The 17,640-nt window shown below is 47.8% G+C and overlaps 1 protein-coding gene and 1 long non-coding RNA gene across 2 annotated transcripts; one reads left to right on the top strand and one right to left on the bottom strand.

The window, feature by feature from the left end:
* Positions 1-1,098: 1,098 nt before the first annotated feature.
* On the bottom strand, positions 1,099-3,679 carry Znf648 (zinc finger protein 648). The gene has a single exon (XM_021659796.2). It carries the CDS (start codon positions 3,619-3,621, stop codon positions 2,008-2,010), a length of 1,614 nt encoding a protein of 537 aa, XP_021515471.1. The 5' UTR covers positions 3,622-3,679; the 3' UTR covers positions 1,099-2,007.
* A 1,511-nt stretch (positions 3,680-5,190) lies between these two features.
* On the top strand, positions 5,191-12,426 carry LOC132646374 (uncharacterized). Its single transcript, XR_009584593.1, has 3 exons — positions 5,191-5,314; positions 9,424-9,518; positions 12,081-12,426. It is a non-coding gene; the product is annotated as an uncharacterized LOC132646374 (long non-coding RNA).
* Positions 12,427-17,640: the final 5,214 nt, after the last annotated feature.

Genomic DNA, 17,640 nt, shown 5'->3' with positions numbered 1-17,640 from the left:
CTGTTACAATGACTCCACTCAATATTATCTATTACCATCACTCCTGTTTCACCACTCAGCTGCAGAAATTAAGCTTCAAGGTACTTGACTAGTGAATGATAAGGGTGGCCTCAAACTAACTCTATCATCTAGAAAAGTAGTCATATCTAACAGAGTTAGCACACACATCCTCAAGCCTGTAGCTTACCAAGTTCGCTTGTGTCAAACAGAGCGTGGCTGTGTGTGTTGCTTTTCTTTGACCCCATGTATCCTGAGAACGCTATGTAGCAGTCACACACCTGATTTCAGTCAGGTGAAATCTGAAAGAATTTAATATATGGGGTTCAGAGGCATGGCTCCGTAGGTAAAGTGTTTGTAATGCAAGCATGAGGATCACAATTTAGATTTCCGGCGCCCACGTAAAAGCCAGGTGTGACAGCACATATGGGAAAACCCAGACTCAGGTAAGACAGAGACAGGCAGATCCTGGATGCCTGATGGAGAGCCAGCCTAGATGGGATGGTGAACTCTAGTTTCAGTGACAGACGCCGGCTCAAAAGATCAGGTGCAGAGTGACAGAGAGACTATCTGTGTCTTGCTTCATCTTCTGCATGTGCATACAGAGAGTGTTGCATAATCAAAGCAAGTTTTTAAGAAAAATTGGCCCAACCAGTCTTCTCTTACATCCACTGAAAGGCTCGTGTTGAATAAATAATGAATGCAGCCCTGGGATATCTAGACCAATAAACGTGTATGCATACACACACACACACACATACACACACACACACACCCTATACCATACACAGGAGAGGGGGAGAAAAGTTTTAACAAAAATAAATTTCTATATGATACACTTTGGAAAGATTGCAAGCTCCATTTGTCTGTCAGCATCAAATGTTCTGCGAAGCCACACATTCCTCAAAGTCAAGGCCCAAAGCGACAAAGCACAGATCTTATGAGACTTGCTTTGTGTCTGTGTCTGTGCTTTGAAGACTGAAGGTTAGCAGGGCAGACTATGGATAAATTCATTACAGGGTAATGATGAGGCATAAAGCCTTTCACGGCTGATTTTAATGACTTTGACCCAAACACAAGTAAGCCCATCCATGCCTGGGCAAAGGGTGCTTTCTTTTATTTCCTTCAAATGACAGCTAATGATCCAGGCAGATTTAAACGAACCACACTGTGGCTTATCTGGAGGAATTCGATGTTCAATGACAAAAGTGGCTTAAGTTCCCATCCTGTGATACAGAAAAGCAGCAGCAGAAACAACCGTGAACCGGGTGAGGGGAAGTCCAGCTACCACATCCTCTTTTCTGGATGCTGAGGCTGGTCTGAACGTCTGGAATCACTGCCTCCCAAACATGGCACAACCCCCCACCCCTTCTTGCTGTCTATTCTTCAAAGCCAACCCACAGAGACATTCCCTCTGAATGAAGGTTGAAGTCATTTTAGCAGTCAGGCGGCACGTTAGGATGTCTGGCTTGTTTGAGTTACCCCCAGGTTGGCTTTGTTCTCTGGAAAAGTCCATCACAGGGATCATTTCTGAGGATTCCTTTATATAGAAATCAAAAAGAATCTTTCTATATTTCTATAGAGAAATTGAATTCTCTATAGAATTCTATCCTCAATATTTGATATGGCTTTGAGGAAAGAATAAAATAGACCTTTTTTCATGAGCGTACCCACTGAATCCTGCACAGTGCAAACAGAGAATTCTACCTTCTCATTGACTGAAATCTCCTGACGGAAGGAACCCAACTATTGGCCAGCTCCTACTCTTATCTGACCCTTTTCTAATTGCTCATGGCCTCCGAGCTGCGGAAAACCGGTGCAAAACTGTACACCTGGAGATTATTTTGTGTCACAACACATCAAATCCACAAAGTACAGGGACCACCCTAGGGCCAGAAACCAGGGAATGGAGGGCGAGACTACTGAGCCTGGCTGGCAATACTGCTTTGAGGGTAAAATAGGATGTGAAGTCGAGGGTGTCTTTGCTTTCCAGCAAGCCAAAGGTGCCTCTCACTCATCGCCAGAGGAAGAGACAGGCTCCTTTTTGCAGTTGTCATGCTCGGCTCGGTGCCTTCGGAGGTGGTTGGAGCGGGTAAAGGCCTGGCCGCAGCCGTCACACCGGTAGGGCCTCTCCCCATTGTGCATCCAGATATGCTGCGCCAACTCGGCCGCGACGCGGAAGGCCCTGCCGCACTCCGCACAGAGGAAGTCCTTGTCCCCGGAGTGGATCTGTTGGTGCCGCTTCAGGGTAGAGGAGCGGGCGAAGGCCCGGCCGCACTCTGCGCAACGAAAGGGTCTCTCGCCTGTGTGGACGCGCTGATGGCGCAGCAGGCGCGACGGCTGAGCAAAGGCCACGCCGCAGTCGGCGCACTTGAAGGGCCTCTGGCCGGTGTGCAGGGTCTGGTGCTCGTGCAGGTTGGAGGATTTGGTGAAGCACTTGCCGCAGGTGGAGCAGGGGAAGGGCCGCTCGCCCGAGTGCACGCGCTGGTGCTCCACCATGCGGCTGGCCACGGAGAACTCCCGGCCGCAGGAGGAGCAGCGGAAGGGCTTGGCGCCCAGGTGCGTGCGCTGGTGGCGCAGCAGCGACAGCGGCCGGTTGAAGGTCAGACCGCACTGGGCGCACGGGAAGGGCTTGTCGTTGCTGTGCATGTTGCGCTGGTGCTTGCGCAGGTCGGAGGAGCGCACGAAGGCCCGTTCGCAGTCCGGGCACGCGTAGGGTTTCTCGCCGGTGTGTGTGCGGATGTGCTTGCGGTGATCTGAGGACCAAGTGTACGCCTTGTCACAGAAGGGGCATCGGTACGGCCGTTCGCCTGTGTGCAGGCGCCGGTGCTGCTGGAGCGTGCTGCGATGGGAGTAGGCCTTCCCACACAGTTGGCACACATAGGGCTTGGCACCGTGGTGTTCCGCGGTACCCTGAAGATTGCTGTCCTTCTGGAAGGCCCGCTTTCCCTGCACTCGCCAGCGAGGACCCTGCTCTTCCTGCCCGCTGACTCCTAGGCCCGCCTGGCCCTGAGCTTTTCGACTGCCCTGAGCTTTTGCCAACCCTGCCGCTGGGCTGGCCGAAGTGGCTGAGGTCTGAGCTGGGGTGCTCTCCGACCTGGGGAAATGCTCCAGAGAGTTCTTGTCTAGGGAGGATGCCTCCGCACTGTTCTGTGCTGCAAAAAACTCTCCACCGTCCAAGAAGCTGGTCAGGACTTCGGAGGCTGGGTCCTTGTTTGTCTTCTTGCCCCCGTCACTGCCCACAAAGTCCCTAAGAGCCTGCCTTTGCGCCACAGCCTTGTGTAAGCCTCTGGAAGGGACCCTGAGAGCCCCCTCTAATCCGGGGGAGTCTTGAGTCTGGGTGATCTTTGATTCCTTTTTTCCCCAGTAGTTGTTGGTCTTCCCAGGTGTCTCCCCAGGTTTCTGCTCCACCTGTGCAGCACTGAAGGACACGGGCCATTTCTCTTCCTCTTTGCAGGACTGAGCGTCACACGGCAAGTCAGTGTTGTTCTGAGTTGCTAGGGAGCCACCCTCCCTGCCATCCTCATCTTCACAGTCCAAGTTCATGCTCAACATCTGGCTGTCGTGAATCATGCTGCCAAGAGACACCTTGCTCCGCCTATCCTGAGAGTCCACCCGTGCCATGGTGTGTGGGCACTTCTATTGTCTGCTCCTCCTAGAAAGAGCTTTTGCTTGGCTCAGGGTCCCTGCAGAAGGAAAAGAGGGCGAGGAGTGAAAACATCTGATGTACTTAATCTCCTTCCTAGCCAGAGAATATGAGGTCCCCACCGTGGCTCTGTGGATATCCGTGCCAGATACATTGTTCCTATTGTTGAGCAGCATGGGAGGAAGGAGGTTCTGGGCCCTTCTGAAGCTAGTCATCCATCTTCCCTTTGGAAATCCTGCTTGCTAGAGGCCCAGATGCTAGCAAAACAGATGCTCTCTGGGCTTGGAGAGCTAGATGAAACAGCAAGAAACAGGCTTTGAGACACCTCAGACACCCGTGGTGTCCTCCATTTGGAAAACCAGGTTAGCTCCTAATGTCCCTGCCAGGAGGGCAAGTATGTTATCCTGTAATGGGCATCTGGGGCAGTTTCCCAGACACAAAGTTGTGTAGACCCCCTTTTCTGGAGGCAAAAAAAAAAAACAGCCCCCCAGAAAAATGGAGTGGGAACGCAAGACACCAGACAGGTTCCCAAGCCACCTGTCCGCATAAGCAAGGTCGTTAAGGTCTTCACAATGGATAATAAGGCCCTAACTGCCATGGGAGATGAACAGAGACACCCAGAGAGAGAAAGTGACGTCCCCCTTGAGTTTAAAACACTCCACTTTAAACATTCATGGGAATTTATACTCCATGTTCACTGTTAGCTCCAATGTTTAGCCTTCCCCTAAGCGAACCATATGAACCCCCACAGCATCACACGCCTAGCATACCCCACACGCCCACAAGGGTACATGTTCCCCAATTTGACAAGCATAGACTTAAAGTTTGGACACCAAGGTATGAGATGTAGAAGCCATCTGAGTTTTATTTTCAACTTAATTTTGCGTTAGCTTGAAGACACAGACAAAGCCAGCTGAGTGTCCGCTAATAAGGAACATGTGTGAGTGAATGGCTTCCGTTGGGGGGAATTACTGATGGCCTTGGGGGTGGGGATGGCAATGAGTCACTGGCCAGCAGGGGTGAGCTTGCTTTAGATTTAGGGAACATCCTGAGGATGCCAGATACAGTGAGTACTGACTTGCTCATTTTTCTGGACACATGCTCTATGCTGACTGTTTCCCAGACACATTTTCTCTTATTGCTTCCAGAAACCTTCCAAATGGAGGCTGCTGTTACTGTATCTGTCCTTCTACCTTATAGACAGGACCCTGAAACCGAATGAGGTTTTCTGCCTGCCCAAGGCTACACAGCTCACAAACACCAGCTCTGGGCCTTTTCTCCAATCCCACTGCTGTATGTTGAACTCTGAGCAGTACTACCTCTTAGCTGTGGCCTCTAGAGCAAGGCCTGCCAAGAGCAGCCACAGCAAACCAGGGGGGAGAGCTGCTGCTCTCTGCAGGCATCAAAGCCCCTTGTGTTTGCTGGGCCAAGGAACCTTGGCTGGGCTGGCCCAGGGCTGGACTCCTCTCCCTGTGCTCACTGACCCAGATTGCCCTCTGCAGGAGAAACAGGCCAGGCCTGACTGAGAGTCGGATGCATGCTGCATAGACTGCTGCTGAGGAGGCCAGAAATATTAGTCACTGAACAGTAACTGTCACCAAACTCCCTTAGTGCCTGCACCACTTTCCACCCTCATCTAAGCGGGGATGAGAGGCGCTGTCTTTGTACTTGGTATGTCCTGTACCTGTCTTCCTGACTCTCCTCTCTGCACTCCTGCCTGCTTACTGCCCAGTGACTGTGTGTGTGTGTGTGTGTGTGTGTGTGTGTGTGTGTAGTGGGGAAAAAGCCTCTCTTCTTCTTTTGCATACTGAAGCTGTGGATTAAGAGAAGACATATTGTAGACCTGCCTGGGTTTGTCTTTTCATGTCCCTTTGTGAACTGAAGCCCAGGGTGGGGGTGGGGAGGATAATTCCTCTTGATGCACTGACCTCATAACATGTCAGTGTGCGGCTGGTATATACTTTGACCAGGAACCAAGTCTGGAATATTTTCAGCATTGCATATCTTGGAGATCAACTGTGTACCTGTGTAGCATGTAGAAGAGACACATTACTAGCAAAGTTCAGGTGACTGGCATGCTGGGTCAGGGCTGGAGGCCCCCAACTGGAGAACAAAGGGATGCTGAGTTTGTATGAAAATGATATGAAGGCCTCTTCCTTCCTCTATGACAGCATGCTGAGCAGAATCCTCTTGCTCTGTTCTGTGGAACATTCACCTTATCCACTTGCCAACCATATGTACCCTGTTCTCCATAGCTGGTGTCTTGTTGCCTTCCTCTGGGCCACAGGCAAGCCTCCTCAGGGCATCACACAGGCTTTTGCTAGCTTGCCTTTCTCAGGAGCATCAGGGAAGACTGCCTTTCCAAACAGGGAATCCCTTTTCTGGTAAGCTACATCCCCAGTCATCTAGTCAACCAACCTACCTTCCCTAGCATCACAGACGTTTGCTCTGCAGAGGGAAGACTAGGAGCATATCAGGAGCTCCGAGCATGGTTATCTGGCAAAGTCCTACTCAAATAGACCTGGTCAGGAAGAGGAACTCTTAAAAGGCGGTGCTGTTGGAACTTCTGCTCTCCAGATGTTCTGGTTCTGGGGCCATGAGAGCACAGCCTCATGAACTTCATCCACACCCATCAGCCAGCCTTGGACCTAGTGCAGGCCCCAGTTCGCCCACTGCACACACAGACCCTCTTCAGAAGCCTGGCCTGGGGCTTGTTCCTGCTCCTGCATGAGGCCCTGCTCCTCTCCACTCCTGCCAGCTTGCTGCAGCCCCGGCCACCTCCCGTCTTCTCCGCTACTTAGGCCTTTGCTGGCTTTCCCATAAACACTTGCTTACCTGGAAAAGGCAGACAACGGTGTAGAACACAGTACCCAGGCTTTTGTCACACTTGGCCTCTCAGCTACCGGAACCAGTTTCCTCTTAGCAGAGACGATGTCTCTGTGTCTCGCCCTTTTGTGTCCAGTGCAGCAGCTTCAGAGAGAACAAGGCTCAGGAGGTAGGGTGAATGTAATACAGTCAACCTTCTTGCCTAGATCCATGGAGCAGCCCAAGAAACACAGTGGGGCTGCCCTCTCTCTGCCTGAACAGAGCTGAACCTCAGGCTCTCTCAGTTCCCGCCTTCCCTTCCTGCCACAGCTGGCTCCCCTCCCTTCCACTCCCTCCTCAGAGGCCTCTCAGTCCTCCCGCAGGTGGCCCTAGGCCTCCTGTTTGCTCTCACTCCTTCCTCCCACAGAGCAAGCCATTCTTCAGTTACTCCTGCCCTGCTGTGCTCATAGACCTCCAACTTCATGTCATTTTCTGGGAGGGCATTTCAGGAAAAAGCCTCGCACACCCTTTCCTCTCTCTAGTACCCTCCTTCTCCCCTAATCTAGATTCCACCTTCTCCCTCACTCCAGCACTTACCTCTCCTCTATTCTAGTACCTACCTATACAGAGCTGTGGGTTGAACAAGGATGGGGAGTAGTCTTCAAATTTGTTTATTAGTCCAATGATTGGCTCAGAAAAGTTCATGGCAATTTAGCGGGTGCGTGATACAAGGAGATGGTTTATGGGTATAGATTCCAAGTCTGCCCTGAATCTCTCTGTTTCTCAGCACCGATTCCAATGCAGTTCTCTCGTGAAGAGAATAGTTGACCCAGGATACAACACTCAGTAGTTCTGAATACTAACATACAAAAAAAAAGCAACCAAATAAACCCCACATACCTGATATTCTTTTTTTATTTTTCTCAGAATCTTTTATTTATTGTTATTTATTATTTATTTATTCACTTTACATCCAGATCATAGCCCCCTCCCTCCTCTTTTCCTGATACTACCCTCCCTCCCTCTTCCCCAATCCCCACTTCCCTGTTCCTCAGACAAGGGGAGCCTCCACCCCCACAACCCACCCCAGCTCATCAACTTGCATCAAGACTGAGTGAGTTCTCCTCCTCTGTGGCCAGGCAAAGGAGCCCCACAGGGAGACGTGATAAAAAAGCAAGTAACAGGGTCCTTATCAGAGACAGCCCCTGCTCTCCTTACTAGGAGACCCACATGAAGCCTGCACTGCCCATTGGCTACGTCTGTGTAGGGGGTTGAGTAAGGTCCAATCTATGCATGGTCCATGCATACCCAATATTTTTTTTTTCTTAGAGTGAGTGCTTAGGACATTAAAATAGAAATTTGGAATATGCTACCTGTGATGTCACTATGTGGTGAAAATAATGCTGGTTGGCAGAAGGTTTTAGGTCTGGGTTTGGGTTTTAGCACCCACTAGGTTGACCTCGGATAAATTATTTAATACCTGAGTCTCTTGGCTCCTCCTCTAAAAAGCGAGGATCAGGATAGTATCACCATCATGAAGGGACAGGAAGGGTTAAGTTGATAATGCATGGCAAGGGCCCAGCGGTACGTCTGGAACATAGTCAGTACACAGAAAAAAATTAGCTAGTAAATTTTGTCTGGTGGAGCGTACCTGTTATCCCAGGCAGGAGGATCTCAAGTGCGAAGTTAATCTGCATTGCACAATGAATTCTAGACCAGTGTTAGAGGAAAGATATAAAGAAGAGAGAAGGAGGTATGAAGGTGGTTAGCTTGCTTCATTATTATGTCTCTGGTTTCCTGGATAACGTGGCTGTTTTTACGCCCCTATGGCCCTTGTTAGTGCTATACTTCTGATAGGAGCATGACTCAGCAACAGTTCTCTGGGTGTGATCCGGGGAGCAGATTACTCTCTGCTCCCTGGTATTTTGCAGGCATGACTCCAGGGGCAGGAGGCATGAAGTGTAGTTGTACCTCATACTCCCTGAGTCCAGACAAGGTTCAGGAAGCTCCCGTTCCAACAGTTGTCCTAAGTCAAAGGGTCTCAAGTGGCCGTGTCCTTCTGGCTTTGGGATTTAGATTCACGGAGAGGAAAACGGTGGATTCTCTGTTGACTTGTGAACAGACCTATGGAGTTGAGCGCAGGAGTTGGGCTGTGTGCGGCAGATCATCAAACACCAGCTAGTTCTAACACTTATGCTAATCCAACACCCCAACATCTCAGCTAATTCTCACCACATTCCCTTGGAGCGGTCACTCTCAGTGTTGGCCTCACGAAAGGTTGTGAACACAGAGGCCACACACACTGAAGCATCTTCAAAAGTCACTGATACAACGTAGACGCAAGATACTGGGGTTTTTACTCTTTTTCATTTCATACATTTTTTAAAGCTGTATTTGTTTCATGGATATGAGTGTCTTACGTGCATTCATGTTTGTATACCACCACCTGTGCTCCTGGTGCCCACAGAGGTTAGAAAAGGTCATTGGGTCCCCTGGACTTACGGATGGTTGTCAGCCTCCGTGTAGGTGCAGGAAACAAAACGTAGGTCCTCTATATGAGCAACTAGTGCTCTTAACTGCTGAGCTCTCTCTCCAGCCTTTCTGTTTGTGGCCTCAGGGGTTAGACTCGGCCTTGCCCACGCTAGGCACATATTCTATTGCTGGGGCTATAGCTCTAACCAACATCTTCACTGTTAACACGGCCTCTGCCTGATTCCTGCTTCGTTCTCCCCTGGGAACCTTTAGTTCCTATACGCAGAGCTGTGTGACTGTGTGTGTGGTCTTGGCAGTCACTACCCTAGAAGATACACTTGTCCCTGTACTTAGCTGACATGACTTCTGCCCATTGAACCCTCCTCATTAACCTGAACTGTTTGTGTTTCTATCTGTCTTTCTGGAAAATATAATCAGTAACTAATTTCCAGATGCCATGGGATCTCCATGTGAAATTGCCCAGACTCCTCTCTGTTTTTCAGGAAATGTTGGCATTATTGTCATATTGATGGTATGGGGCAGGCATCCTTGTGATAAATAGGATCTGAAGTAGCCCAGATGCTACCTACATTATGAGGTAATATGAGCCCCTTATGTTCCCAAGTTTCCTCTTCCTGCTTTGCCCCCTTAGCCAAATGTTTTGTATCCTTTCTGCCTGAGATTCTTCACCATATTGCACCCAGAGGGTCTGTGGAGTCTGAGAACTGAATTCTCGAGCATCTTGTGTCCTGGGTCCTTTGCACTTTGGCCATCACAAGCACATTCACTGTCTCATTTTGTCTGCACAAGCTTCCTCTAAGGGCCACAGGCATGGAGAATTGACCTAGACCACACTTCTGTGCCTTCCCCCCCCCCTTTTAAGAACTTCTGGAAGCTGTGGAGATGGCTCAGTTAGTAAAATGCTTGCCACGTGACTTTAGATGCCAAGCGTCCACATAAAAAAGCCAGATACTGCTGAGCATCTATAATCCAGATGCTGAGGAGGCAGAGACAGGTTTTCTGGCCAGCCAGTTCAGCCTAATTGGTAAATTCCAGGCCAGTGAGAAATACTGCAAAAAAAAAAAAAAAAAAAAAAAAAAAAAAAAAATCAAGGTAGGGAAGCAATTGAAGAAGACACCCAATTCTAACCTCTGACCTCCATGTGTATATGTGTACATGCTTATTCCCACATAAACACACACAAAAGCACATACAAAAAGTATATACAATAAACAAACAAACAAATAAAGAAACATTTCTGGAATCTGACATTCTATCCAGCACTCCGTGCATGCAAACAAGGAATGTATTGTCTTAATTTCTGTTTGGAGGTCTCCTTTAAAATCTGGCATTCTCCATTTCCCCCCCAATCTGTGCAACTTGGCAGTAGTGCAAGTAAGGATCTGTGTGCTTGTCTAGAAAGAGGGAAGAAAGGAGGCATTGACAGAGGAGCCTGAAGCACGGAATGAGATGGGGCATTGGCCTCCTAAGAGCTGCAGTGGCCAAGCTCAGTGCTGCCCGTCAGCCACACAGGCTGGATGAGTGGAGCTGAGAGGCATTTCGGGAAGAGAAGTTACACTGTCTCTCCACCTTCAAGGATGATGTAGGCTCTTGGTTGGATTCATGAGCTGGTGTTATACCCGGACCCAGGACTAGACTGTGTTGTCTGAGCAGTTCACCAAATCTTAGCTATAGCTTTAAAGCCAGGATTGCTTCCCCAGGCTCCCTGTACTCTGTGGCCAGCTGCCAGCACCGGGCTCTGGCTGCTCTCAAACACTGGGAAAGATTGATGAGATACAGTTCCATCTGTTTTATGCCCTCGCCCGTTATCACCCATAGAAAAGATTCATGGATCCACTTGAATGTCCTACACATGCTCAAGACTATATGAAATATTATTATTCTATCAGACAATAAAGTTCATTAGTAAGAGTATATGGAGAGAAAGCAAAAATGCAAACCCAAGAGGAGTTGAGTTAGGAAGACTCGGCTTTAAAATCTCAGTTTCATTTGATTTGGTCTTGGTCAATGTATTTAACTTTTTGAGCCTCAGATTTTCTGGCTGTAAAATAGGAATGAGAATATGCTCATGAACCAGGTGGAGGTGGCACAAGCCTTTAATCCCAGCACTTGGGAGGCAGAGACAAGTGGATATCCATTAGTTTGAGGCCAGCTTAGTCTACAGAGGACGTTCCAGAACAGTCAGAGCTACACAGAGAAACCCTGTCTCAAGAACAATAACAACACCAATAAGAAAGAAAGAAAGAAAGAAAGAAAGAAAGAAAGAAAGGAAGGAAGGAAGGAAGGAAGGAAGGAAGGAAGGAAGGAAGGAAGGAAAGAAGACAAAATCCTTCATGGAGGCAAAGTATGGTATTTCACACTTGTAAACCCAGCATTCAGGAAGCTGAGGCAGGAGAATCTTGAGTTCAGTGCCTGTCTGGACTACATATTGAGTTGAGGTCAAGGCCTCAGCCTCAACCTGGGATACACAGTGAGATGTATCCCAGTGTTAGCTATACAATAGCCATTCTTTATGTATGTGTGTGGGTGTATATGCTCATGTGCATGTGTACACGCATGCACCTATGGAGGCCAGAGATTAACCTCAGGTGTCATTGTTCACGGGTCAACCACCTTGATTTTTAAGACAAGATCTCTTATTGGCCTGGAGTTTACTTGAGTAGGCTAGGCTAGCTGAACAGCACAGCCCAGGGGCTACTTATCTGAGATTACAAGGCCCGTGTTGCATGCAGTGTCGTGGCCCCTCCTAAGAATTAGCTACAAGCAATGGATGATTATCAAGAAGAGAGAGAGAGAGAGAGAGAGAGAGAGAGAGAGAGAGAGAGAGAGAAATATTCACATGCCCTTTTGATTTAGCTTAACCTTTCCTTAGTCCAGGGAATAATACACTCTTCCTGGTCACAGAGATACTGGGTCTCTTTTTTCCACATTCCATCTCAGCTGTGATGCCTTGAGACGTCCCCATAAGTCTCAGATATTTGAATACTTAGTCTCTAGTGGGTAACCCTGATTGGCCTGGGGAGGTCTTGGAGGTGTGGCTTTGCTGGAGAAAGTTTGTCACTGGGGGCAGACTTTGAGGTCTCAAAAGCATGCACTGTTCCTAATGCATTTTCTCTGCTTTCTCTGTTTGTGATTTTAGATGAAAGTTCTCAGCTGCTGCTCCAGTCACCATTTCTGCCCACTCCCTGCTACCTCTGCTTTTCCATCATAGACTCCTCTAACCTCTGGAAGTGTAAACCCAAAATAAACTCTTTCATCTATAAGTTGCCTTGGTCATGATGTTTTATTACAGCAACAGAATGATAATCAATGCATCAGTCTTGGGACCTGGAGGAAAACAAAGAAGAAACACCACAAAAGAAACTTCTGTAAGTCTTCTGCACTTTCATCTCCCCTATTGCCTTTGCTGGTCTTTACAGGCTCGAGAGGTTAGAGGATGCTAATTAAAGAAGATCTTTAATTGGTGAACAAATTGCTATAAAACATTCTGATCTCAGGCCCACCGGAATCTGTTTGTGGATTACCAGAGTCCTGGGGTATAGTGAACATGATGGAGAAATCAAATGTCAGAATTCTAAATGATATTTTAGAAATTATCTGATGCAACCCTCTGTCTTCCAGATGTTGAATTACAGGTGTTCACTTGTTTGCTCTGTCATGCGTTTATTCATTCATCCAATATTTGATCACCTTCATTATGTCAGTGTTTGCCAAACTACAGGACAGAACTTGCAAAAAAGGACAGGAAATAATTTTAGAGCCACAGCTCACATTCTTTTTAGAATAGACTATACCGAAGGAACTCACATGCAAGATAAAACTTCTTACTGTTTAGATAATTTTTATTTTAGGTATATATATGCAATGTGCATAGGGCAGTTATGTGTCTTAGTTTCCTTTGGGAGGCGCAGTTCAAGACAGTGTTTCTCTGTGTAACCTTGGTTGTCCTGAACTCACTTTGTAGACCAGGCTGGCCTTTAACTCACAGAGATCCTCCTGCCTCTGCCTCCACGAGTGCTGGGATTAAAGGCATGCACCGCCATGCCCAGTTCGCTTTCTTTTCTTTTTTTCTTTCCTTTCCTTTTCTTTTCTTTTCTTTTCTTTTCTTTTCTTTTCTTTCCTTTCCTTTCCTTTCCTTTCCTTTCCTTTCCTTTCCTTTCCTCTCTCTCTTTCTTTTCCTTCTTTTAAACTTGACACAAGCTGAAATTGAGGAAACCACAATTAAGAAAATGCCTCCATACAATTAGCTTGTAGGGAAGGGAAGCCTGTGGGACATTTTCTTAATTAATGATTTACATAGGAGAGTCCAATCCATTGAAGATGTTGCCACCTCTGAGCATGTGGTCTGTGTGTATAAGAAATCAGATTGACTCTGGGTATGGTAGTACATGCATTTAATCCCAGAACTCAGGAGTCAGGGGCAGGAGGATCCCTGTGAGTTGGAGGCTAGCCTGATCTCACAGTAAGCTCCAGGCTGACCCAGAGCTACATGGTAACTTCCTGTCTCAAAACAAACAAACAAAAAACAAAAAAGCATACAAAAAAAAAGAGAGAGAGAGAAATCAAGCTGAATAAGCTTGAGCAAGCCATGAGGAACAAATCAATAAGCAGCATTCTTTCATGGCTTCAGCTCAGTTCCTGCCTCCAGGTTCCTGCCCTGACTTCCTTCTGTGATGGAATATGATATGGAACTATATGCTGAAATAAACCCTTGCTTTTGGTCATAGTGTTTTTATCACAGCAATAGAAACCCCTACTATGACATAACGAAAACTGTACTTTATATTCTGGTTGTTTTGATTCATGGTCAAAAGTATTTGCGGCCTTGGAGGTTCCCCAGACTATACGGGTTATGGCCATTGCCCTTGGTTGCCCTCTAGAACTGGATAGTAAAGTCATGTTGCTGAAGACACCCTGGACTTTGGTTGCAGATCACAGAGAAACCATGCTGGAACTGAGCTTCCGGCTCAGTAGCCTTCATGGTGCTGTACGTTGCTCTACAGGCAAGTAAGGGAGAAGAGGAAGCCATGGTCTTTCCCAGATGTGGACCTTGCACCAAATAGTAGCTAAAGTAGAGAGTTGAGTTTGGTAGTCACTGAGAGCACATGACTATTGAATACTTGGCCTTAAGTAAGACATGCACACCATCCTTCCAGGGCTCAAAGAACATCCTGGAAAAGAGGGCAAAAAGACAGTAAGAGGCTGAAGGTGGGGAATTGCTCTCTGATGGACATGACATGGCTGAGGCACTCATGAGCTGACCGTGGCTGTGGCTGTCTACATACATCTGCACAAAATAGAGCCCAGGAATATTCATAACTGGGGAGGGTATCACGGGGCCCTTGCCCTGCCAGAGGAGCTAACGGCAGTCTAAGGCCAGCTGGAGAGAGCAAGTCATTGTCGTTAGCCAAATATCCACCCATGAGTTACTCATGATCCAGTGAACAGCTTCGGACCCATGTCCATGATGGTGGCATCAGCTAAGCCCAGTGAGTCACACCACAAAAACAGAAACAAAACAAAACAAAAAAAGTATGAAAGTGGGATAGGGATTTGGCTAAAGATGGAGGGAGACAGGGACGGTGGAGGAGGGAGGAGGTTAAGAAAAATTACTAATTAATTAAAAAACAAAGCACTTGAAAAGGTCAACTTTATATTAACTTTCTTGTACACAAGCATAACCTGAGGGCTTAGTTAAGATAATTCGAGGTTCACTGGGTCCACATATCACCTAGAATCTACATTTCAACAAGTTCCCACACCGTTTTGAAGCATGAGTCACATAGGCACTGAGGAGAAGCCAGATACCAAGCTGGCATGTGGAAGAGCCAGGCCATATCTTGCTCTGTAGGCTTTACCTGCTGGAAAACTCAGAGACCCACGAAGCCATTCTGTCAGGTGACAGCAATGCAAGGCAGGAAAGAGAATGGGATAATTGGCTTTCCCGGGCTTTGGAAGTTCTTCCCACAAGAGAAAGTTTTTTGCACTGGCTTCAAAGAATGAATTTGTGTTTGTAAAGCAGAAGACAAGAACAAGTATCTCCCAGCTTTCAAATTCCTCGGCATCTTTTCTTGTCCTCATTCACCTTTCTGGAAGCACAGTCCCACTTCGCCTCTGGACTTGGCTGGCACCTCTTGACTCCCAACACTCGGGCTCCCCCTCTGGCTCACAGGAACACTGCCACTGGGTTTCTGGCTTCTGTCACCACTGCTGAGAAGCTCCTGGCTCTTCAGTCTTCCCAGGTCACACCACCTACAGACACTGGCAGGGGTACAAGAGGCCTTTTCTTTCCAAGGCCCCCATCACGCCCACATGCCTCTCCTCACAGCTGTCTAAGTCAGCTGCCTGAACACAACGGCAATTCACAGAAGAGAAGGAAAGGCGATTGAGGTTTCCATAAAAACGTAAAAACACCCCCTTCTTCCTCTTTCAACCGCTGCTCGGCACATTACTGGAGGGGGCCTCTCTTCATCTTGGTCTGGCTGTGGGATGCAGCCAGGTTTCTTGAAAGAAATTTCCTTTTCTGATGCTGGACATCTAAACATGTGGATTCTCCAGGCCAAGGTGAACTGAGGCCAAATTCAGCCTCAGACCACGGAGGGAGCTCAAAAAAAGCTGTGCAGAGCTGGAGACAGAAAACATGAAAGTACCATAGACAAGAAAACAAAACAAAAAAACAGAAAGGAGAGTCCCCTTTGCCCTGTGACTCCACTCAGCAGATAAAGATGTTTGTGGGTCTCTCCGCTTGTGGCCCCAAAACTGAAGATAGAGTCTAGGCACATGTAATCTAAGGATTGCTAGCAGAGAAGATCTGGCCATTCCTCCTTGCTTGGTGGCGACGGCGTGCTAGGCCCCACAGTACTGCCAGCACAGAATCTACTGTGCTGTAGTTAGACAGGTGGACGTCTGTCTCTGGTTAAATATGTCACAGGAAGCAGACAAAAGTCTGGGTACAAGACATCAGTGAGAGACCAGTGCCTCTGAAGGAAGGGAGGTGTGGGGAATGGAGGGGTGCGGTCAACAAGATAGGTCTCAGACAACCCTGACAGGAAGTTATACAGTAAAAACTTTGCTGGCTAGTGGGACCAGCATAGACCGAGAGGTAAGAATGTTCCAGAAAGCAAGTCAAGAGAGGCAGGGAGCATGCAGAGGATGTGATTCTGGAAGGCTCCTCTCTGATTTGAGGCAAGCCCTGAAGGGAGCCGACACAAGTTGGAGGGTGTCTGCTGACCACACTTCCTGCCCAGATCCACATGGCAAGTATTCGTGGGTAGAAGATCCTGGCAGCCCAGCACCATGCGAACATGACCTTTGAACCCAAGAGTGACCTCTACATTTCACCTGTCAGGTCAGCCCAGTGGAAGGTCTTGGGAAAGAGACCTGTCCTGTCCCTTTTAGTGCTGCTTCTCTTTCTGTACAGGCCCTCCTCACCCCCACCCCACCCTTCTGCACTCTGGCTCCCATCCTCCAATTAGCTGAAGCTGCCACACAGGCAGCTCTGGAAGATTCTCTCTCTGTCCCCTGCTCAGGCTCTCAGCCTCCACCAACTGGGAGCCTCCTCCCTCCTGAAAACCCTTTCCTTCCTTGACCTCCTTTATACAATCCTGTGCTTTCCTTGCTCTCGGCCACTTCTTAGCTCCAAACATCAGCATTCACCGGAATTTGTCCTTATCTCTCCTCTCCTCTCCTTTCTTCCTCTTGCTTTCTCCTCTTCCCCCTGCCACTCCCCTTTCCTCCTTCTGTCTCCCTTCCCTTCCCTCTCCCTCCTCTCATTTTTCTCTACACTGTTTGTACATTATCTCATCTCTTCCCATGGCCTTAAATTCCGTCTCTGTTCTAAAGACTACCAAATATACATCTCTGGATTCTAAATTTGTATATTCCACTGCCTACTTAACTCATTAACATCCTAAACTTAACCATCCAAAACTGGATTTTCCAAACCTGTTCCTCTCCCAGACATTGCTATCTCAAGTAAGTTTCGCCATCAACAATCAAGTTGCTTTAAATTTAGGAGTTATCCTTCCACGGTGGTTTCTCTCGCTCTCCTCTCTCATGAATCAGCACATAGGAGTCCTGCCCTTGTTTGAGTTTTATCTATGACAAAAACCACAGTGCTCTGTTTTAAAGTCATGAATCCACTCAACAAACCTGTATTGAGAACTTGCTATGAACTATTACAGTGGGAAATAATTTAAAAAAAAAAGGAAGGAAGGAGGAACAAAGGAGATAAACTAGCATCTATGCTTGCGTGGAGTTCACATTCTTGCCGGGATCAAGAGCAGACTAAACAGAAGGTGGTAAAACCCATGAAGAAGAATAAAACAAGGAAGTATGGCCAGAACAAGAGAATGGAGTGGGAGGAGGCAGAGGATGAAAAGAGGGGCCTCTGAGGCACATTCAGCAAAGAGCCAGAAGTGGGGAAAGTGAACCACCCTGCCTTTGGAAAGACGTGAGGACATCTGAACATGTGGATTCCACATGAGTATTCCACACAGCATGGGAAACTCAAAAGGCCCTGAGTTCAGCTCTTGCTAGGCCAGGTGTCATCCTAACTCACCAAGTCAACAGCTGGGAAAACTGCTGATGACTTTTCTCCCCAGATACAATATGTAGAGAACCTCCTAGCACTGTGAAAGCTAGTTAACAGGGAGGAAGCTTCCGGTCAGTACCAGCTTCCTTTTCCCCATACCCTATGA

The sequence above is a fragment of the Meriones unguiculatus genome, chromosome 11 (genome assembly GCF_030254825.1).
Source record: "Meriones unguiculatus strain TT.TT164.6M chromosome 11, Bangor_MerUng_6.1, whole genome shotgun sequence".
Classification (NCBI taxonomy): domain Eukaryota; kingdom Metazoa; phylum Chordata; class Mammalia; order Rodentia; family Muridae; genus Meriones; species Meriones unguiculatus.
Note: the sequence above shows the minus strand (reverse complement) of the source record. Positions and strands in the feature narration are given on the sequence as shown.